This window comes from Dysidea avara, chromosome 8 (genome assembly GCF_963678975.1).
Source record: "Dysidea avara chromosome 8, odDysAvar1.4, whole genome shotgun sequence".
Classification (NCBI taxonomy): domain Eukaryota; kingdom Metazoa; phylum Porifera; class Demospongiae; order Dictyoceratida; family Dysideidae; genus Dysidea; species Dysidea avara.
The window spans coordinates 25,577,880-25,593,929 of NC_089279.1; the positions used below are offsets into that span (position 1 = coordinate 25,577,880).

General features: G+C 38.2%; 1 protein-coding gene across 1 annotated transcript in view; it reads left to right on the forward strand.

Moving 5' to 3' along the window:
- Positions 1 to 16,050, forward strand: part of LOC136263800 (uncharacterized) — a 99,659-nt gene that overhangs the window by 34,035 nt on the left and 49,574 nt on the right. Inside the window, exon 2 of the mRNA XM_066058424.1 lies at positions 1,778 to 2,271. Coding sequence (XP_065914496.1) covers positions 1,778 to 2,271 — 494 coding nt within the window. The remainder of the gene's footprint in view (positions 1 to 1,777; positions 2,272 to 16,050) is intronic.

Sequence of the window (16,050 nt, forward strand, 5' to 3'; positions counted from 1 at the left end):
TGACAACAAATAAGGAAGTCCAGTAATCTACACCATTTACTTTGCCATGACATTGACGATGACAAGTGCAAATAAGGAATTCCAGTAATACACGTCATTAATTTCATCCGTGGCATCAACGATGACAAGATGTCTCGGGATATTGTCTTTTGTGATACTTGAGAACTTGTAAGGTTTGTTTCCGATTTTTGTCGTATTTTGTGCATGAACCATGCTACGAAAGTCCTGCTAGTGTGGGGCTCGCTCAGGCTCGTCCCAATTATGTCTGCCAATATACACACAAACCAATTAACCAGTTATTGCCAATTATTGGTAGGCAATTGACCAGTAACAAAAATTTTGTGGGTGTGCAACACTCAAAAATCATCCTAGAGGCATTTTACACGATGAAAATCACCTCTACGGAATAAGTACTAGTCCATATGATACATAATACAGCATTAAATATAACAAAACACTTAAGGTGCCCAGATATAGAATTTTAAAAATCGCCAAAACTTGAATTTTAGTCTCACTGACTGCTCACTGCCTCACTGACCACAGTCGCAAGGCTAGAGGCCAAACATCGCACAATCACCATTTTACGCCACCATAACAAACTCACCAGTGGGATGTGCCTTTTGGAGTTTCAACAAGCGTAGGCCCTTTTCTTCTATCTTCAATCAGGCTGCTTGTCTTCATCTTCATCCAACGAAACCATATTGAGGCATTAATTTTCCGTATCAACGCTTTCTTTCAGCAGCATGTTTAGATGCCACAGAATTGTTTCAGATCTGGATTTCAGAAGAGCTTCAGCCCCAGCCCCGGCGCTGCTATAAGAAGTACACTTGCTAGATAGATATCTGCAACTTCACGATTGGAATCCAGTTTGCGATAGATTTGTGACCATGCCCACCAAATAAAGATCTAGGTGGACTAATAGCGAAAGAGTATGGAGACCCCACCTCCACCTCTTAATAATCTGGCTATTTACTTAACAATAAACAAGATCACCTCACTCCTTATTGGTCTAGCTAGCTGCACGCCCCTTGGCTTTTTCGGTATATACTCTAATACAACAGTCAAGCATGTATGATATATGATAGAACAGTTACAAGTTACATAGTTCTGGTAGACATAGTTATTTTTATAAGAAAAAGGAGAAAGCACAATATAAAATTAGTTTATTACATTTGTGTTCTAAAGGAGACAGGTGCCCCTCAGTAGCAGCAAGGTTGACAGCTGGAGGCACACAGGGACGCTTGGACCTAGAACACGATCCCCTGATACACATTACTGAAGAGCGCAGCAAGGAGAACCCCAAACTACAACGAAGCCTGCCCATAGTCATAGAATATTGGGAACTCCACTTCTCACTGAACAAATGGGCAAGATGTTTATAAGTGATGGTATCTGCCTTTCCCATACCTACAGATGTGGAAAATACAAGTGGAATTATATTATAGCTAGCTGTGCCATAACAAAAAAAACTAAACAAATTGATGGCGTTACAGCATAGCTCAGTGGGAAAGTCCCTACTTTATCACATTAGCTATAACTATTTTGTTCAGTGCCAAAGTAGGGATTTCCTACTGAGCTATCCTGTAACACCATCATTCATCTCTTGTTTCACTACTTTTTATTGCTTAGACCCCTACTTGATTTTTAAATTAACAATTTAAAAAAAAATATACTAATTACTACTTTTTATTGCTTGTATCTCTACTATATCTTTACTTTTGAATGTTTTTGCAGTACACAATGTGAATTGTTAATAAGACATGTATTTTGCTTTTAGAAATGACAGAGACTGAACCAAGAAAAAGATATGCTATACTACTGGAGGCAAAGCGTGGATGGAAAGCTCCATCATCATTTTGGGAAGGAGCTAAAGCTATCTTTACTGGCAAAGAATATGAACAGGCAAATGTCATTTCTGGAAGGTTGCTGGAAATTCTTGAGGATACTGAAGTAGGCCTTCTGGCTGACTATTTTGAACCTCCGCCAAATTACAAAGTCATGTCGGATCCTTCAATTATAGTTTACTGTAAACCAATGTGGGTTAAAGAGTTGACTGACAAGCAAGTAAAATTTCTTCAGGCAGTGAAGTTTTATATTGACAGGATTAAGGCACTACCTAAACTAACGTGGATTGAATCACTTCGTGAAGGTTCTGGAGCTTACGTATGTGTGCCACCTACATTTGATTGTCCAACAAGGGTAACTATTCAGTATATTGGGAAAATACCTGTTGAGGGAGTGGAAGGTATTCACTTCGGCGTGGAATTATTGGTGAGTAATGGGTTTACCTGAAATGTTTTTTTATAACCAAGCATATACCCATAGCTTAGCTGTAGGCTCACATCTTGCTTAATACTATGACCATAATGGTGCTAGTTTATTTTTTATAGCAAGACACTGGAATGTGATGATTCAAGTCAACATGTCAAGATAACCATTACATATGTAACCGAGTTAAGATTGTTTTTGTCTTACTTAATAACTTGCAATGTGTTGTGCATGACATCAGTGTTCGTTACATCTACAAGGGTTTTCCCTTCTAGTAACAAGTATAAGGTAAAATTTCAAAAAAAATTAAGTTCGATTAATAGGATCATAGGAAAAAAAGCTGTGAAACAAGGGAAGTGGCCTACACCTGAAGATATACTAGTGGACATTTAATCCTTAATTTAGTCATGGGTATAGACTGAATTAGGGATTAACCACTGGTACAGCTATATTGATGTAAACCATGAACCAAGTTGATACGTCCTGTATTTAAAACTGTTGTTATATGTAAAACCCAACTACATGTAGCAAATGCACAATCAAGATACTTTAATAGTAACCCTATTTAGTCAGGCGGCTTAATGCCAAAATTTAGCTCTAAATGTGGACATTCTGGACAAAAGTACCAATTTTTTCCAGATATTGCCTATGACCTTACCTTTAAAATTTTGGGGGGAGCTGCCTCATATTACCTTGGCTCCCCCCTCAAACCCTCTCTGAAATGGTCAAGTTTCTTTAACAAAATCTGCTCAATTTACGTATGTGTAATAAGAAATCATATCATGTTATGTTCAATTGAACACTTCAAAACAGCTGGTACTTTTGGCACATAATTAAATAGTTAGAATTTACAATTGTGGGTTTGAGTTCATTGAACACATGTCAAGGTGAGTATTTGATTTACCTGTTTTTACATCTAATTTAGTATGTCAATTTTATGTACATATGGCAGTTATTAAAGTGAATTTGTGAAAATGGACTGGAGTATTTGTTTGATCTGTCAACAAAACACCACAGAGCCTTTGAAATGTCCATTTAATAATGGAATTTTTGACAAGTCACCGTATAGTTCTTGGATAGTGTTAATTCTTTCAGAGCACTAGGTATGTTGCCAGTAGCACTTAATTTTGAAGAAGATATGACTGTAGATGAATTGGTTGAGAATCAAGCTGTGTGGCATAAATCTTGCCATTTGAAGTTTAATAAAGAAAGACTGAAAAGAGCCAGTAAAAAGAGAAGTAAGGGTGATATTACAAAATGTGGTAATGATGGGATGAAAAGATATAAGCACTGCTCAATTGACAAAATGTCCTGCTTGTTTTGTCAGAGAAAAGATGGACATCTTCATGAATTTAGAACACTTGACGCAGATGAGACTGTAAGACATACGGCTACTGAGCTACAAGAAGCAGAAATTATATCAAGAATGGAGGGTGGTGATTTAGTAGCAATTGATGCTAAGTACCATCTTCAGTGTCTAACAGAAATAAGAAATCGTTATCGATCACTGGTACGTCAACGTGAACAGGAAGCTGAAAGTTTATCTGAAGAAAAGAAAAATAAAAAGCAAGAGTATTTGTGGAATTATGCGCATACATAGAGAACTGGTTGAAGAAGGGGTGTATCATTTCAAATTTTCAGATTTATACCATTTGTATGAAAAATGATTAAACTGTTTTAGTTTCACGAAGGAGGTCAATAGAAGTCAACTTAAGGAAAAGCTTTTAATGCCATTTCCACAAGCCCAAGAGCAAAGTGATGGTAAGAATAAGATCCTGGTGTTTGAGCAAGGCATGCAGCAGATGTTGAAGCGGGTGATGATGGAAAGTAATTATGATAATGAAGCAGTGATATTGGCCAAGGAAGTTAAAATAGTACATAAAGAGATTATCAGTTACAAAAACTTTCACTTTGACAGTAAATTTCCTGTTGGTTGCCAGCAAGCATCAGTACCATCAACTTTAAAAACACTTGTGTCTTTGCTCTTAAATGGTACTGACTTAAAATACGACAGACTCACAAGCCAGTCTCACGATCTCACAAATGATTCTATTTAATTTCAATTTATGTACATCTTCTACTAAATCAATACATTCTCTTCACAGGGAACCACCATTGCCACTGTATGTTGGAATGAAGATACACAGAGAGACCAGATCTAAAAAGATCATCACACAGTTATATAACTTGGGTTTCTGTGTAAGTTACGATAGAATATTTCAACTGGAGAATCAGCTTGCAACTGCTGTCTGTAACGACTTCCATGATAAAAAGGCAGTAGTTCCTGCTCAGTTGCGACATGGGTTATTTACCATTGGTGCACTTGATAATTTGGATCATAATCCTTCAATTGCAACCTCCAAAGGTTCATTTCATGGCACAGGAATCAGTCTGTTTCAATTTCCTACTTCTGTAAAATTAGGAAATATGCAGAGTGATATAACTTTACATTTACCTGGTGTTAAAAAGAGTCACCAGTTGCCATGCTTAATCATAGCAGCTGTGGATGCTTTCTCATAGAACAACGGTAGGAGCTGTGTAAGGCTAGTGGACAGGTCTTCTAATTTGTCTTGCAAAGAAGCATGAAATGCAGACCAGGAAATAGTATCACCACTTTCAACTTCATGATTCTCCAACAGCTTACTCGCATGAGCCAACCAGCTGTTTTCCTTTAACTGTGCATTCTCCAGTTGATTTTCTTGTGATACTGATACTGTTAATTGTTGTGGAGCCGACACTTTTGTTGTCAGTAGGGCAACAGCTGGCACAGTTACGTAGTAGTCTGGAATTACTGTGCTACAATGTGCTACAGAATTTCTTAATCCAGGTCAAATTTCAGTAATGGCATTTGATGCACCTCATTTTGCTCTTGCCAAGTTTGTTCAATGGAGGTGGCCTGAAACACATTGAGAGAGCAAGTTTATAGCTATGTTTGGAGGCCTGCACATAGAAATGGCATGTGGAAGACATACGGTGACTACTTGGAAGGATCTGGATGGACTACTGCACTCACAGTAGCTGAAATTGCATCAACAGGTACTGTAGACTCATTTCTTAAGGCCCCTCACCTGACTAAAACAAGGCATGCTCGCCAAGTGACTGCACTGGCTCTAGCCTTCTGGTATACAGGCTCTGCCTTTACCAGGTACTTTAATCATAATAAAACAATGTCCATTTGGTTCCACTTGGGGTACTTAGAGATAATAAGTCACTCTCTAGGGTTCCTATGGATACAAATACATGAAAATAGTAAGAAGAAAATATCCTGACCACCTGGCAGACTCCTGTAAGCGTTCGAGTGTTAATCGGATGGCTGCAGGTTCGAGGTTGCCCAGGTCCAGGCATGGATTTTTCTTCTTTCTCCTACTTTTCAAACATACTTAGTGCAGTTAATATAAACATCTTAGGCCTTTATAAGGCCTTCTGGTATACAGGCTCTGCCTTTACCAGGTACTTTAATCATAATAGCAAAGCTGCAAACAGAAGCTTTTTTACAAAGTGAAGGACCTTACAGTGATGAAGCAAAGAATGCGTGGATACAAAAAATGTCACTGATGAGCCCAATATTCCAATATTGGAATACAATTCTCGACATGGAACTTTTGGGGCTAATCTTCATTAGAGCTCACCGTGAAAGGAAATTTTCACTTTATATAGAAAGTCTGAAAGCATTAGCTCCATGGTTCTTTGCTCTTGACCACCATAATTATGCACGATGGATCCCAGTACATATCTGTGATATGGAGAGTCTACCGACATCTATTCTGAATTTGAAGAGCTTGGGCATTGGGTTATCAAAAAAACTACCAACAGATTCTCAGCCATCCCGATAGATCAAGCCCATGAACAGAACAATGCAATAGTGAAGGGATCTGGAGGTGCTATTGAATTAACTGAAAATCCTGTGGCTTTCAGAAAATGGATGATATCAGGGTCTGAGCAAGCAAGGTTATTGAAGAAGTTTGAAGGTAACCATTGTGAGCCAAAAGAGCTGGAATGTGGCTATCACCATGAAGAAGGTTTTTCCACACAAAAAAGCTTCAAAGAACAAGTTGTGAACCTAACTGATGTGATCAATGGAATGGAAAACCCCTTCCTTGAGGACACTGATGAATTACTTGCTCTGGACGCTCGAAATATTTTGGATGAGCCTGTGGTGAACAATGTGCGAGAAGTTTGCAATCTAGGAAAACTTCAGTGTTCCAGATGCTACAAAGAAGTGATAACTGACTGAAAAGTCTATTCATAATCCTATTAAGAAAAACTGTCTTCCGTTATTTAACCCTTCGAGGACCAAAGTCCAATATATTGGACGCAAGTACATGGGCTATAAGCCATTATAACTACTTAACAGTACACAGTAGAAAGAATTCGCTAGCACCACGATACTCACCATGAAATTCCTGACAAAATCACACCAAGTATCGCTTGGTTTGAAAAGAATCTCTGCTGCTAGGCTGCCAAGAAAAAGTAGCTCTTCCATTATCGCCCGTCATTACTGTACACCCGCTACTTTGATCGGCCATATCTTGATGGTACTTCATCGTAGCACATCAAACTAAATGCCATTAGACTCAGCACGTGATGGCGATTCGATTTGTATACAAAAGATCACGTGACTACCTCATGAATACGTGATAGGGAAATAACGAAGCGGACATTCAGTGAAGATGACATCGCCCATTCTTCGCTTCATATCACAAGTACTGTTTTGTGTAGAGCAAAACTGTTATGATAATATTGTTGTGTATGAAATTACCATTAAGTTAATGCCAAACAATAATCCGTCTTCATTTTACAGAAGGCTACTGCCTTCCTTATAACACAAAGTTACGCGTTCCTCCATACTTGAAAATTAATTTGGTCCTCGAAGGATTATAATTAATTGTCCAAGGCCCAAAGTAAAGGGTAGGTAAAAACAGTGGACCCAGGAACCGAGGACCCAGGACCCGACTCTTCTTACCCTTCACAATATTCTATACTTGTACTAGGTACCTTTGCAAGTAGTCTGCATGACCAATCCACTTTTTCCATGTCACAGTGTCTGCACACGATGTTTAAACCAATTAGACATTATAAGCGCCTCTGAAAAAAGTGCCTGAAGTTGTAGGCCACTCATCTGCTCACACTAATCTATTATTTCGACTCGCTACTAAAAGTTTAGAAACATATATAGTGCAAACAGGAAATAGCGATCACTAGCTATGCAAGTTTCAGTCCAGCGGCTCGACATTCAACTAGACTTCAAACATCGCGGTGCATTGGCACATCGTAACTAGACTTCAAACATCGCGGTGCATTGGCACATCGTGCTTCTAAATTTCAAGTAGTCTTGCAATCCGTCACAGCGTCTAACACACAATGTTTAAACCAAATAGAAATATAAGCGCCTCTAAAAGTGTCTGAAGCTGCAGAGCTGCTAGTTGACTGCATAATAGTAACAATTAACCAGCAGAGATCGATGCCAATCCATCACACAAGTGCTGGCTTTAATCGTGATTAACGTGCATCATGATGCAAGACATGTTAGTCTCGTCCCTAGCCACCCAAGTGCTAGACGAGCAGGCACATACCTTATCAGCAAAAATTTTATCATTAAAATTATTTCATGCACTTTTGAGCAAATTCACAAAAAAAAATTGTATTTAGCTAGCTACATTGCTCAGCCTCGAAAATATTGCCCCTCAAAAAATTTGTCAGCTATATATACATCATTCATCCTTTGTTTTGAAAATTAATAAAACAAAAGGTTAACAAAATGACTAAAAAGTTTGATGATAAAATGTCCAAATGAAGAAAAATGTCAACACCTAATAATAACACCTGGGTAATCAAATATGTAATCAATACATGATATCCAAGGGCAATCCAGTCCAATAGTCCAACAAGAGATAAACTAAAGGTTTAGTCCAAATGTTCTGTTAAGGAACAACTTGTGAACACTGTGATGTCTTCCCATTACTTCACTTGGCACGCACACTTTGGAAGGTTGAAAATTTGGGTGCTTTACATAAATGCATCGAGGAGATGCATGGTAGTAAACACAAGTCTCCCTTGATAAATGAGCAATGCCTGTCACTTGGTCATTATATGTTTGGCATTCAAAATTCCCAACAATTAAATCATCAGGAGGTGGCAAAAGCTCACCTTTCTCATTACGCTTATAGCCAGATTGACACCCTTGACATATCCTGGTCTGTTTAGTCAAAAACTTTGCGAAGAACAGGTTGGATGACAACTGTTCCTGCTGTTGGGTATTGGATTGTAAATTTTGAAACTAAAAGTTGTTTCCCTGGTTGACTGATGGCAAGGGATTTGATGAAAAAGGAAGTGTATTTGTCATTGAAGGATGTGTAATGTTCATAGACGTATGTGAACAGTGGGTTGGCTGCTGATTTATTTGTATATGACTCATAGGTAGTAACTGTGTCATCACATGACTTGCTGGAATCAGTGGAGGTGGCGGCCGCAATGAATGGACTTCTGCACTATGTGGGTATAGTGATGATGGAAGAAAACTATTGGTACATGACAAAGGTGAAGGTACTTGAGATGGAGAGCTACTAGATAGCACTGGAGGTATTGGAATGTCTGGAGATAAAGCATCTGGCTCTGGAGTAGAAGGATCTTTGGGCAGTGTCCGCTTTTTTATGTTGGTAGGCCCACTGTTTTCATCCTGACTAGTAGATCTCTTCTTCCGCTTCCACTTACAGTGACCAGATTTTCTACCTGCATTACTGGGCATTCCTATCATGGAAAGATCGTGTAATCTGGGTTCTAAATTGTGCTGACTTCGCTTGAGAAGGTCTCCACATTCATCATTCTGTATAGCAACAGCCAAAACATGACTACAAATGCTGTAACCAGCAAAAGCAGGGCATTTTTTCTTGTCATAAGTGTACTGCCCAGGCATCTTCCCAGCTTGAACTTTCATCGGAGAACTAGGATTGCGAAGTGACACTACAAACCTGCTTTTATTGCTACTGCCTGGCACAGGTGACATTGATGCAGGATCTGAAGCTATTATTTTTGCTTTAGAAACCATCCGCTCCCAAACGACAGAAGACAAATTTGATGGTAGTGGAAAACAACTGATACCATGACCATTAGGTTCTGCGCTACTTGGCATGGATAGCTCATCATCACTGTGATCTGCAGGCATTCCAGTCATTGCGATTGACATAACTTTCTTCATATGTCTCTTCCTCTGTTCTACAGACATACCTGTTCAAACAGATGAAGGCTTTTCTAAATAAGCAAACTTGTCTCAAAATCGATATTCACCAATACACACAACAGCCTTTTCCACCTCTTGGTACTGAATCTTCACTAAAGCTAGCATTTCATCACAAAATTGATCCCAATTTTTCTCTTTGTACTGTATAGCTTGCTTAATTACATTATTGATGCTTTCATTGCCATTGGTAGTAAAATGTGCTGGTGGATGTCCAAGTCCTGCTTTCTCTTGAACAGGAATGATCATAGATTTGCACACATCTTCAGCATGATACGTCTAAAACCATGGATACATCTGTGCCTTTCTTTTAGAGAATTCTGCTTCCCGTTTCTGCCAAACTGAGCATAGATTTAGGAGCATTTCTTCAAATTCTTCATTGCTCTCAGCATCTACTAAGCCTTTAGTGTTTGGAGAATAAAACTGTCCCATGACATCTTGTATAAACAAACTCTGATAGTGTTGTGGCACTCCAATCGTTTTCATTTTCTCTTGCATATCCCGAGTCAGGTGCAGAGCACAACGTACATGCTGTGAAAATGGCAGACAGTTGAGAATAGCCTTAGAAAGATTACTTTCACCATCAGTTCCTACAGCTAGTATGTGAGAAAGAGGTGGGCGCAATCCAATCAGGGTAGAAATCAAATAATGATATGACTCGTTCAGCTTCCGCTGATGAACAAGCATTGGACCTATAAATGTAGGAATAACACCATCATTATTCTTTTCGAGCAACAGATTCTTGTATGCAGTAACTGTCACTGAAAACTTTCCACAGTTGAAAGTTGGATCAAAGCCCAAAATGGAAAATTCGTCATCACAAGTACAGAAACGCTCTAGGTCTATCAGTTGCTGGTCTAAGGCTAACACACAAAGTGGTTCAGGGGCAGCCTGGACACACTGAACAAACTTATCCTTTTCTCCTTTAGATTTCATGCACATTTCCATTGCAGCATAAAGATCAGTGTTGGTTTTTGAAGAATTATCAAATCGAACAGTTGATACTTGATGGCGACTTCATGGCAAACTACTAATAGATTGGCAGTTCAGAATGCCACCTTGCTCTTCAGTAATTTCCGCCACAATTCTTTTAGGTGTTGAATTGATTGATCCTGTTTTTCTTTAATTTTCTCCAAGGTGCTTGGTTGTGTCTGAATATACGACTCTGACTTATAACGTGCGTTACCATGACAGCATACTTTGACATCATGTTCCCCGAACTTAAAGGTGTATTGGAGAAAGCAGAGGTCATACATATCTCCATCACAATCTACAGAAAATACAAACAGTAAGTGAATATGCATAGTTATGTAAACAAATCTTCACCTGTATTTAAGCCTACAACCCCATACCAGGACTCTTCCAAGGAAATTCTGAGTCATGACCAAATTTGACTAAAGCTAAAATAATTTTAAGTGCTTTATTTAAAGCAAATATCTAATATTGACAATTTTATACTAATTGTGTTGGCCAAAAGTTGCGAGTGGGTACATGGTTATTTCCAAGCAGTGGTGGCTACTGTGGCTACAACAAGTGTGGACAGAATCCTGCTACATTTTTTTGCTAAATACTTGCTGTAGTCAACTGATGTTCCCCTGGCCAGCTGCCTAACAAGAACAAGTGAGTTTAATACTTTAAAAATATCTCATGCATTCAGCATGGACAATTCAGGCACTATATTAATTTTACATAAAAATAGTTGTTTCACTTCAAAACCATTTATGTGTAGAACACGTGTTCATCTATTTTTGATAAAACTGGATGGGTGGATTGATTGCCAATATTGGTTGGTCCCAATATAGTTACCCTGCACCAAAACTGATATAAAACTGAATTGTCTTTACCATGGTTGAGCCACTTTATACTATCTGTCATACAGCAAAAAAGGCCAGGGAAACAGTATTTTTCTACTTGAAACAGTACTATGAAAAGCCATAGAAATGTACTTACAGCTAATGTTCATTTTGTTTCAATACTTACTAACCATGCAACAACAATTATAGTGGTGAGCTTTAGAAGCAGACATGGAATGAAGTACAACTTGAAACAACCAGCCACCTTTACAAGCTATTAAGTAAAGTCAGTGGGAGCATGCATTTAAATACTAGTGGGTGCCTTACTGTCTGGGTTGCTAATTGTAGCCACACCACCATAGGCAATAAGCATTGCCAGTGATTACGAGTACTTTCAACACCTTTTTATTTAGTTTCCTCCAAGCTAAATGGATACACTTTGTTTATTGGTATATTAGATAAGTATCGGTACTTTGTTTAGACTCACTATATCAGATCAGTTTAAAGCTTCTCCATCTGTACATTTTTACTAATTAGCATAATAAAAAAACTATGGCACTGAAATTGAAGCCATCATAAAGGAAACCAGGGTTCTGCCTAGGAATTCCTTAGTAGTAGCCAAAAGTTGACATGAACCGATATGCCGTGTGCTATATTAGAGTATATTGCATGTGCAGCTGACAGTGATGTGTTAGAATTGTACTGGTTGGATTTAAAAAGGTACTAGTCTCTTTGAACCACTGCCAACTAGTGTGGGCAGAACCAATTTCCACTATAGATTTAATGCAGCCAAATACATCTTTAGTGTAATAATTTTTTTAATACCTTCAAGAAATATCACAGTTCGACTTAGGTCGGATGCTGCATGATGAATACTGTAGTTTTTCCATATACGATAAACATCGCAGGACATCCTTTCAAGTTTTTTCTTTCCGAGTGACACCACTTCTTTTAAACCACCTGAATCAGTTTTCTTCACTTGAAAGTATTGTGATGGAGAGCCCAAATGCTTCCAGACCCCCATATCATCTGCAAAAATATCTTTTCTTGATGGCAGCTTAGATAAGTCAATAATAAAAGTGGTGTTCCTGTTAACTGACAATGGTTGCTTCTGGCAGATCCAAGGTTTGATGTACTCTCTTTCCAAAAGCAAATAACGCAAAACCTCACTTGATGACAAGCTCTTGGTTCCTCTAGGAAGCTTTTCATCACCTTGAAAATAGTCCGCTACAACACACCTATTATGAAGATGTAACCTTGTGTAATGCTTAGAAAAGATTTTAACAAACACCACACAGATTAGTTCTTACAGAAGAAACATCTGAATATATATTATTAATATACTTTTATGCCCATCTGTTTAGCATTTGACCAGTCAGATAGCAACATAAGACAAGTACACTAGTAATACATTGATTAGAGATGTGGTGTTACATGGAAAATGCAGCAATGATGAGTATGTATATATTATATGTATGTAGCTACTGCATCAACTTGCAAGGTGTCCTGCTTCTATGTTGAGCTGAGCCCTCAAGAAAGAAAAAAAAGGTTAACTCGAAGATGGAATAACACAAGTTCTTTAAGGGTGCTAGCAGGTTTTTGAAGCCATTCAAGGGACAGCCCACATAACCACATGCGGCTGTTACATCATAATTGGCAATATTACGCATACTCAAAGTATCTGTGTCAGGCAGCCGTGTTTTGCGCCAAAGAAATTGGCCAAGAAACAGTCTGCTTCGTTTGAAAACCATCACGAAAATTATCGTCTGGGTGCCCAAAAGTGACAATAGAGTGAATTAGCCTGAAAGTAAGTGCTGGTTTTGAAGACAGGTGCGAATGCAAGCTGATTTGTAGTCAACACACGTTCTTCCTGTGCTTTCTCGAGTATGCTGGTAAGCTATATTTGTAATTGTACACCTGTTCTTAGGTAGAGATGGTGTTCCAGCTGTATTTATCACCCATTACAAGACACTGACTGTGCGTTACGAGGCGTTACCTATCGAAGAGCAGGCTTGGCGACTCCACAAGCAACAGGAAGGTGCCCCAGTGTGTAAAGAAAAAGAACAAGAGGTTTTCTTTTGTTCAGAACTTCATTTATAACTTGTTGTTGTTTGATAAAGTTGGCATTTGTGGTTTATTGGAATTTGTTGTAATAACTGGTCGGCGTGCGCATGTTCTACACTGCATTGTAAAAGGCGATATTCTGGAATACACGATAGTCTGGAATACACGATAGTCGGATCTCTACCAAACTTTTGGTGGACCATCAGAGATAAATTTGCAGACTTCTAGTGCATGGAATTATAATTGTTGTGATCCAGCATGAAGTTACAAGGCCCGGAAGTTGAAGTTCGCTTGCGGGCACTCGCTCTTTGTTTTATAACTCAGGAAAGAAGAATTGTAAAGACAAATCCATGCGCTAAGTTTCCACAAGTTTATTGAAGAATCTTCACAGCGAATTTGATACCTGTGCAAGCAGCCAGTATCTCGGAATAAAAAAATGTATGCGTTAACTTTCAGGGACTATAGCGTGTGAATGAAACAAGGTACAATCTTATACTTTGGTCTCTGTATAGTAGAAAGTTAGGTCAATCTTCGAAGCGGTAGATTAGATTCCTGTAGCTTCCTTTTTGCCTGTATCAAAGGTAAAAACAACAGCATTTGTGTGGCTTCAAAAAGGCGCTAGCACCCTTAAATTTGTTTCGATTGTAGAACTGCTGGACTAGATGTAAAAATATTTCAACTATTGACTAATCAAAGTCAAAACCAGCTTAGTGTTATGACCTTTTTCATGGAGCCTAACTGCACATGTCTGTTCTCAACATCTTTGCTATCACTACTAATCATTTGGTTGGCTGAATTGCTAAGAAAAAATCCACCTTTCCTTATTAGCGGCTTTGCTCAACATGTACATACTTGCAATTATGACATGTACAGGTGCTTAGCTGAGTAGGCCTGGAACTGGGCCCACCCTGCTTTCAAATGTGGTACACCAAAGAGGAGAGGAATAACAAGCTCTGCAGGAGGCATACACTAGAGACTTTCAGAATAAAGATAAAATTTGTTAAGACAAGTTGGTAACAATTATATGAACAATTCAAGCAATATACCAGTTACCAAAATTCTGTTACTCATGTCACTCACCCAAGTGTATTCTAAAGTATGTCACATTCCTTGCACTTCAAAGCAAAGTTGTGTAAACAAAGCCAATGGGATAACCACTGCACTAACACAACATGATGTTATATGTCATATTGCTAAGGGCAAGAAATGTTTTTGACTAGCTTTTCTAACTGATGGATCCATTACATTGGCCAGTTTACCACCTCCACATCAAAAAGGAATCTGAGGAATGTGCAAACACAGCTGGTTTTTGCCCAGCTAGTCACACAGGGGAGAACCATCACTCATGATGTATACCGTATAGCAGGATATTGTGGTGCCTGAAATTTCCCGTGAAATTTAAAAATAGTGGCAGAATTTACATATCACTTTTAATTCATATATGCACAAAAATCTGATTTGGTAACACTCAAGTGGCACTCGTAACAAGCGCAAACTGTTTTGTTTCAACCAGTAGAGTGTAGTGTTAGTGTTGTTTTAGTTAAGGACTTTTAGTTTTAGTCATAGCCAGTTTCATTAATAATTTATTTTAGTTTTAATAATTTTTCTTTATTCCTTTTAGTTTTTGATTTAGTTACGGTTATATTCCTTGTGTTGTTTTAGTTTAAGATGTGAAAATCTTTTATAGGTGTAATAAAATTTACAAAAACCTTTAGTTTTAGTTAATTGTATATAAGAAAATCTTTTAGTTATAGTTTTAGTTTTCTTTTCCAATTCTTTTTAGTTCTCCAAACACTAAAATTAATTCCTCGCTACAAAATCCGCTATACGGTACATATGATATACGTCCTCCAGCACTTGCTGACACAACATGGGATAACCATATTAAATAGCTAGCAAGGAGAAGTACAGAAAAACTACAAAAAATGCACAATAACACTAGATTTAAAGAAATAGTCCTATGTAAAGAATTCTATGCAAGGATGTATATACCTGTATGTATGCACTCCTTTGTCTTGCATGCTAGATGGTTTGTGTATGTGTGTTGGAGGGGGGGGGAGATAAACTATCTGGTCACTGTTGCACACTTTCCATGAACTCACTGGAATTTGCTTAAATTACATCATGGTATTGTTTTGCAGCAAGGATATGTAATAATTGTTTCAATCAACTCTGGGAGTATACACTGATAATGTCCTGGTGATGCATTTGAAACATTGCTGAACGGCTTCCCCAACAATTCTATTTCACAAACCCGTACCGAACCATAATCATGCCTTTACCAACACTTTTAACAGCTCTGTACTAGGAAACAAGCATCCTAAGACCATGGCATTGTTAAACTTTCAAAAAAAAACTGTAATCTAGATTCAGTTCTCTATTACACTAAGCATTTGAATAGTTAGTGTTTGCTTTGTCACGGAGTCCACGAATTGATCCGGTTGGCTTTGCCATAGATATACAGACAAGTACCTGATTGGAATCATTTGGTTTTTTTTTGTGCTGGATCATTGTTACCAGAAGTGGTTTGAATTTCACACAGGAAGACTAGTTTTACTCTTGAAGCTGCTTCCTAAAACAACATGTCTGCATTGGTGTTATTGGGCTCAAGTGAGATGATTCCAATCCCGGGTACTTGTCTGTAAAATATCTACGGCTCTGCCAACATTCCAGCAGTGGTCACGGAATGTG